This window comes from Dendrobium catenatum, unplaced genomic scaffold (assembly GCF_001605985.2).
Source record: "Dendrobium catenatum unplaced genomic scaffold, ASM160598v2 fragScaff_scaffold_1226, whole genome shotgun sequence".
In the NCBI taxonomy this organism is placed as follows: domain Eukaryota; kingdom Viridiplantae; phylum Streptophyta; class Magnoliopsida; order Asparagales; family Orchidaceae; genus Dendrobium; species Dendrobium catenatum.
In genome coordinates this window covers 463,406-471,346 of record NW_021319688.1, presented here as the reverse complement: position 1 = coordinate 471,346, position 7,941 = coordinate 463,406, and the positions used below count along the sequence as shown (strand labels likewise).

At 35.0% G+C, this 7,941-nt stretch overlaps 1 protein-coding gene across 1 annotated transcript in view; it reads left to right on the top strand.

Moving 5' to 3' along the window:
• Positions 1 to 3,012: 3,012 nt before the first annotated feature.
• LOC110112383 (pescadillo homolog) overlaps positions 3,013 to 7,941 on the top strand; it is a 40,142-nt gene continuing 35,213 nt past the window's right edge. Inside the window, exons 1-6 of the mRNA XM_020844583.2 lie at positions 3,013 to 3,179; positions 3,244 to 3,485; positions 3,590 to 3,675; positions 3,848 to 3,976; positions 5,908 to 6,027; positions 6,108 to 6,233. Coding sequence (XP_020700242.1) covers positions 3,462 to 3,485; positions 3,590 to 3,675; positions 3,848 to 3,976; positions 5,908 to 6,027; positions 6,108 to 6,233 — 485 coding nt within the window. The 5' untranslated portion in view covers positions 3,013 to 3,179; positions 3,244 to 3,461. The remainder of the gene's footprint in view (positions 3,180 to 3,243; positions 3,486 to 3,589; positions 3,676 to 3,847; positions 3,977 to 5,907; positions 6,028 to 6,107; positions 6,234 to 7,941) is intronic.

The window sequence follows — 7,941 nt, the reverse complement described above, 5'->3', positions numbered from 1 at the left end:
AGAATGTTTTGTCAATAATTATTTAGTCTAATAATAGGGGCACATGCTATATTATATTTATTAAGACAGTAGCTTATATAAAAAATAATCATATCCTAAAAACAGTAAACGTGGAACTCGTGAATATACGTGTTATTGGTTGATATCGATATATATCGGTAAACAAGCAGTAAAAAAGATGTGCATAAATAACTAAAATTTAAAATTTTATATTCCAAACCCTCTATATATATCAAAAATTACTTGTAATAAATAAAAAAAATTTTCATCAACATTATACGTCTCTACAATCTCCTCGAAATCTTCCAGGTCTTCGAAAGAGAAATTCATTTTCGTCTCTTTGATCTCCTTGAACCCTTTGCGAAATCTTTATCTGCGCTCTTTAAACCCTATATATTGTATAATGTCTCTAGAATAATCCGCCAAAAGGTTATTAGACCTTTAAAGAAGGCAGTTGTTTTAAATGTTCGGCCCAATTCACATATAGTTGTCGGGCCGACCCGAAATAGTTAAAACATGCGCAAAATCTCAAAAATACAATGGATTTGGGTTATCAGGTCGCTATGTGGCACCATTTTATTGGCGTCCGAACGTAAAGCTACATTCAGACGCCGGACCCAATAAAAATGAATTTCTTTGTTGCTGCTATGCTTGGTGTGCTTCCCATAAAATAGCATTTCATTGTTATAGCTTCTCCTGGTGACCATTGCTTCATCAATTGCTAGTTCGACAACGTCGGATTGGATGTCCCGATGGTAGCTCACTTACTGTGAAGGTAACATCTTTCTCCGGGATATGTATTTGCTCGCAAACTTATAAATCATGTAGTTCATAAATCTCTTAAATCCGTCCAACAAAGGAAAAATTATTCTGTTTGGAGTCCAGATCCCAATGAGAATGCGCCACATCCGATACGAGTTAGTACTGAGCAGTACTCGGTACTCGATACCACTCGATACCTAAGGGTAAACCGGGCGGTTCTCTCGTTCGGTGTACATACAGAATAATCTCGAGGATAGTAAATCACTTATTTACACCGTAATTTTTTTAAATCTGGGATTTGCAAGGGATTTAGATTTACTACGAGCTCGAAAATTATTTGGCAGGATTTACCGTTACCGGCTAAATTTTTTTTCTCAACTCTGATACCAAGCAGCACTGTTTCCAAACATGTAGGATTTAACTTTAGAAAGATTTAGTAAATCCTATAAATTTGGATTTGGTAAATTCCGACATGTTAAATCCACAAAAAAGAATATTGTTAAATTATGTGAAATTGTTTGTTAACGCGATCGAGAATTTAAAGTGGTTAATTCATTTAATAATTAAGTTAAATGTGTTTTAAAAATTGATACATGGTTAGAAATCATATTGATTGGACGCAAATCTCGAAGCAAAATCAAGTTGGAAACTTTCGAAATTAAAATTGGGAGAATATGAACTCCAATTTCCACAAACTTATAGTCAAACTAAGCGTCTCGAAATTACAAACCCAACGACTCAAATGAAGGACTCGAAAGATTGTTGAAAGGTTCAAACCACAATTTGGATTACCAAACGACTTCCAAATGTTACATGTTTATAGTCGAATCAAGCGACTCAATGAGACAAATCCAATGAGCCCAATATCACTAAATTCTAAAATCACTATGACATTCAAATGTCTAGTAAATTGCTTATGATCAAGGGAATCAATATCGGTCGTCCATCCAAACCACTCCAACTTACCACTGATCTTCTATCTATTATAAGTCATGCAACTCTAGAAAATATATAAATAGAGCCCCAATTTCTCATGAAAGGGGACCACCAAGCAAAGAATCAAGGGAGAGATTGGAGATCGTTATTGCCTCCTCGCTCCTCCTCGATCACCGCTCGGACTTCCCCATACCACCACCTGATGCCGGAGTTTTGCGGGACCGTCACCCAATGCCTGAGTTCTGCCAAACCATCGCCCGACGTCAGAGTTTTACTAGACCATCACCTGACACCAGAGTTCTGTCATGCCAATGCCTAACGCTAGACTTCCGTTCGGACCACCGCCGGACTGCAGATTAAGGCCCAAACTTTCGAAAGTCGGATTTCCGCCAGACCACTGAATAATGTCCGAACTTCTGTCGGAGCACCGCCTTACGACTACAGTCTTTCTGACATCGTCTCCTGCTGACTTTGTTCCTTTTGACCTTCGTAGCCTACTACGGTCCTTCCGACCTCCCTCGCCAGACAGCGGTCCTTGCGACCACCGTCACCAGACTACGATTTTTTTGGCCTCCGTCATATGCCGACTAAACTAACATTTCAGTACTAATTCTTCCAATTCCCAATATGTAATACATTTGCTACGTCAACCTAAGGCCTTTCACCCAAGGAAGGGCATCATTTTTAATCAACTGCAAATAGTAGTGAATTCACTCAAATTGGGTCAGGCCCTGTGATTTTTCTCTTTTTTCAGGGGTTTCCACGTAAAAACTCAGGTGCCTTTAATAAACGCTACACCCTCTCCTTTATCTACTTATGTGCTGGATCTTCATACAAAACTAAGACAATATATTTTATATTTCACTACCTATGCAAATATTCCAGGATGTAAAAAGTAATAATTTTACATGTAAACTATATATCACTTATTCATTTCTATTATAATTGCCATCAATAATATAATGATATATTTGATATTTAATTATATTAACAAATCTCTAATTAATTAGTTATTAAAAAAAAGGAATGATTAAAAAAAAGGAATGATTTAACTACTAATCATACTAATAAATTAATTAATTATTTACGTATTACTTAGTTTATTTTAATTATAAATTATACTATTAATGATCTCAATAATCATTTAATTATTCTACTACTCATGAATTATTCAATTATTATTTTACTAATTATTCTATTTGTTATTAAATTAAGTTAAATTAGATAAATACTTATTTATTAATATTTTAACTATATTAATTAAGTTAATTTTGATTAATTTCCTTAAATAGGTTAAAGTTGTTAGGGTTTGCTTTTCATTTCTCTAGTTGTCTAGTTCGTCGTTCCTGTCCGACTTCGTTGCTTCGCGCAGGAGTCGCTTACTCTGCTACTTTGTTGCTGTTCGACTTCGCTTCTTCCACAACGTTCCCTTCCTGTCGGATGGGAAGTCACGACATCCTAGGGTCTCGCTCGCTGTGAAGGTAACTATCTTTCTCCCTTTCGCGCGATTCTTCGGCCAAATCCCTTAAATGCGCGAAATTTCAGGATGTACTGAATCCGGGATTGACGGTCCAAAGGGGGAGACGGAGGATTTATTCCTGAGCGAGATTTAGCGGCGCTCAAATACCGTTTGGCATATGCCAAATACTACTCAAAATCGGCATAAATCCTGCATCCAAACATCCCCTAAAAGCTCTGCAGCTTGAAGCATTTTCATCGGCCTCGTCTTAGTAAAGCCAGCAGTTTCAGACTCTTCTTCGAAGATGCCTAAACATTACAGGCCTCCCGTAATACTCTTGCACTCAACTAATCGTCGAATCAATCAATGAATCGCATTTATTTTTCTTATTGTCTTTTGTTCTCATCATATTCTCCGCTATCTTTCGTGAAGGGGAAAAAGAAGGAGGGAACTGCCGCCACGTTTATCACGAGGACGAAGGCAGTGCGCAATCTTCAAGTCACTCTTCCCCACTTCAGGTGTGCTATTTGTTTCTTTTCTCGCCACCTACCGTGGTTTTGAGGCTTGGGCTCTGTCGTTTGGAAGTTTGGGATTTCAGATAGTGTTCGAGTTGTTCCTTTTTCTTCTTTTAACTTGATGTTCTGATAAATATTCTTTGTGAAATGAAGCACCCCTTGATATTTTGTGCAGGAAATTGTGTATTCTTAAGGGGGTTTTCCCTCGAGAGCCAAAAAAGAAGATACATGGCAGCGAAAAAACTTACTATCACGTGAAGGATATCAACTTCCTTATGCATGAGCCCCTACGCGGGAAGCTATGGTATTTTGTTACTTTCCTTTACTCTGCTCTATTACGTATACCTTTCTTTTATTTTGCTCTATTACGCGTACCTGTCAATGTCACTCTTCAAATACACCGCCTTTTATATCATATATGAACTATTTTGTTTTGTTGGATTAGTTTTTCTTCGAAATTTCACTCTTCCAATAATCCTGTGACCATTTTACCTGCTTGTGTATTTTTAATTTGGTAGGCTTTAAACTTTTTTTTTTTTTTGAATATCTGCATTTGCATTAAAATGAGGTAAAACTAATTACAAATAGACTATCAAGTGAGCTACTATATCCTATCATTCTCCTCCCTCAACAAAGACAACAATGTTGAGGGGAATTCACTATTATTCACATCCTGTAAAGTAAAATTACCATGTAAAGCTAAACGGGCGCAAAAATCTGCTGGTCGGTTGCTGTCTCTATGGGTGTATTGGAAAATGACTCGTTTGAACTCCATGAGAAAGGACAAATACGGGCCATCCACCTTAAAATGAACCTGATGTTGCCGGTCATTTAGGTTCTGCAACCATTTGATTGCATTAGAGCAATCTCCTTCAATGATTATCCCATCAAGATCATTCATCCAGTCCATAAGAACCTCCTGTATAGCAGCGGCTGCCATAGATTCTGCTTGCAGCACATCCCAGTGTTCAATCCTTCTCCCAGCCGCGATAATCATAATCCCCAAATGGTCCCGAACCACTATCCCAATGCCAGCCAGATAGGATGGTAAAAGAGAGGCATCAATGTTGAATTTCAACCAACCTAGGGGGGGGGGGGGGGGCGGGGGGGGGGGGGGGGGGGCACCAAAGTTTGTGGGACGACAACCCAATAGGCTGATTGGTACTCCATTACTCCAGAATTGGCCATTTATAAGGCCTGGGTAATAACGAAAGAACAGCAACAGCTATAACAGAAGGGGACCTACACTTCTTACGATGCTTCATATCATTTCTAGCCCACCACACTTGATACACAGTGTAGCAGTAGATTCGCCCCAGAACAGGACAACTATCAGAAGAGAATTTGAGCACAGAAATAAGCTCAGCAAAGGAGTTCACATCTGGCAATGAAAAACCCCACTTCCCCAGAATATCAAAAACCTGCCTCAATTTAACACACTGAGTCGTGCAATGATCCAAAGATTCCTCCATGTTACATCCCCATAGACACTGTGGTGAGTCAGCCATTTTTCTACGAAACAACCAAACAGTGGTGAGTCGTGCAGAATCTCAATGAGCTTAATTTAAATTTAACAAGTCTAAAATTAATGTGATTAATAGGTAATTACGAATTATTATTGATAATTGATTAATTATACTCGGTTGTATTATTATGATTAAGCTACAAAAAATAATTTTCATAATCAAAACTCTAATTAATCACTAGTTGGATTTACTAAATTATCAATAAAAAATATTTTAATTATTTGCTGAAGCAATTAATTTTCCCTTACTAATTATTATGTTAAGCGTTTATAAAACCTAGTGATATTAGTTACATCACTAATTAATTTTATGAATAGATATTTACCATAAGAAGTATTTGATAGTTGAATTAATTGAAACTACTGTGCGGACTTAAAAAAAATGTTAATGCTCCCTTGCTGATGTTTTCATAATTTCATGAAAAAACCAATTTTGTATTAAAAAAATGAAAACACGGATGCTAATTTTTTTTACTCAACTAGTTGTTTATGAAAATAGAAAATGAAAAGTAACTAATAATAGTGAGTCCAAACACAGCCTTATATTTATGATGTTGATATATGTTTGGATCGACCTTATTTCAATTATTCTAATTTTCCATCTTAAATTTATTTGATTATGCTCGGCTATATATTATAATAGTGGTCGCAGATTCATTTTTTTCCTATTATATTTTTCCCGCACTTGATGGACCTCTTCAATACTCCAGGGATATAAAAGCTTACAAGAAGAAAATTAAGAAGGCTCGGGGAAAGAAGAACAAAGATATGGTTGAACGACTACTTGATCGCCAACCAACATATAAACTTGATAGACTAGTATTAGAAAGGTTTGTATTTTCTATAAATTTACATTATTTAATATTATTATAAATTTATGTTTCTTATGTTCAAGTACAATGGTTTTTAGGTATCCTACTTTTGTTGATGCTCTTCGAGATCTAGATGATTGCCTTACTATGGTGCATCTTTTTGCGACATTGCCTGCAATGGAGAGTGAGCACATTCAAGTTGATCGTATTCATAATTGTCGAAGGTGTGTTCCTTTTTTTCGGAAATAATCTACTTTTTAAGTGATAAATTTCAAATTCATAATTTGTCTAGTTTTGTTGTATTGCTTTTGAAGAGCACAACATTATGATGATTGCTTTCATTTGTTTAATTAATTATCTCTCTTTGATCTCTACAAATTATTAAAAAACTTGCCAAGCTTAAGCGTTTTCCCTCTCTTTCTTTATTTCTTTTATTTTCTTGTTTTTCATGTAATCTTTAACTGCTCTTTGCCTTTATACTAAGATAAATTTTGTCCTTCCTGAACAATTGATGTTTTTGTACAATTATGAACTTATTTTGTTATGTTCTCCTTATGAATGCAAGATGCAACCTTGCTAGCTTAGAAGCATGTTATTAAGTGGTCCATTCTTTGATTTTGAGGGTAAATGCCACAAGTTGGAGTTTGGTTTGTGACTTTTTTAAACTAAATATTTATTAGCTCTTTTATGGAATTTGATATGTAATTGACCGTAGGGCATACTTTAAATTAACGAAATTTTTAGGATAGCTTTTTGTGCTTTAAAAAAATTACTTGATTAGTTGGTGAGAGCCCAAACAAGAGGGGAATCCAATAACCTTTTTTTCCGTTGGTTTTTACCCATTTTTCGTGTGGTTGTTAGTGAGTTATATCTTTTTTTTTACATTGTGTTTGAAAATGAGCAATGGATTAAAGCCTTTGTTTTTGTTTAATGACCTATTGTCACACATGCAAACAAAGACGGACAATTACTATAGCTACTTAAAAGTCATCAATTTGCAATGCACACATGAAGTAGAAAGTGGGAAACAATTATTGTATTTGCTTTTAGAATTGTTAATTTGTAATTTGCAACGAGCACAAAGTGCTATGCTTTATGCACACTTAAATTTAGTAGGGCACAAATTTGTGGCAGTTGTGCCTTAATTTCTGTCACCAAAGCCATTGAAGCAAAATAAGACTTATAAGCCAATTAAAAATGAACAAATCTGAGAAAAACTGTTATTTAGAGAAAAATCTAATGACAGTTTTGAGATTGACTAAAAAATATTTTCAATGGGTTAACTTCGTATAATATTCATATAATGAGTTCTACTGTTCTGAGCTAGATTAGATTGTTTTAAAAGGTTGGTGGGGAATAAGACTTATACACTGATGAAAATTGAATAGGATTTGAGCAAAATGCTATTTTGAGAAAACAACTAATGACAATTTTGAGGAAAAAAATTAAAAGAGACTTATGAATAATTTAATGAATTATTCTATAGGTTGATTTTCTTTATTAGATTTAGATGAGAATTTGTCTTAACAAGACACAATGGAGAAAAAAAGAATCATGTAGCTGACCCCACATAGTGGGATAAAGGCTTGTTGTTGTTGTATTCTATAGGTTGATAAAAAAATTATAATTTGTTTTCTTTGAATAATATACATAAAATAAAGGTAGGTTCAAGAGCTAGATGAGATTTTTTTTGGAAGGTCGGAGGTTTATGGAAGATGTAGTAATAAATGTTTTCCTAAATGATAAGAGGCACCAAATAGTTTGAGAACAAGCATTTAAGTATCATTTTTATAAACCAAAGAGGTATTCAATGTTGTGATAGTTATAGTTGAATCAAACTTGTAATCTATATAATGCGGTCATAAGGGAGGCTATTGAAACATAGGATCATAAAATTGTTTATTTAATTGAGAATCAATTTGGCATGCAGTT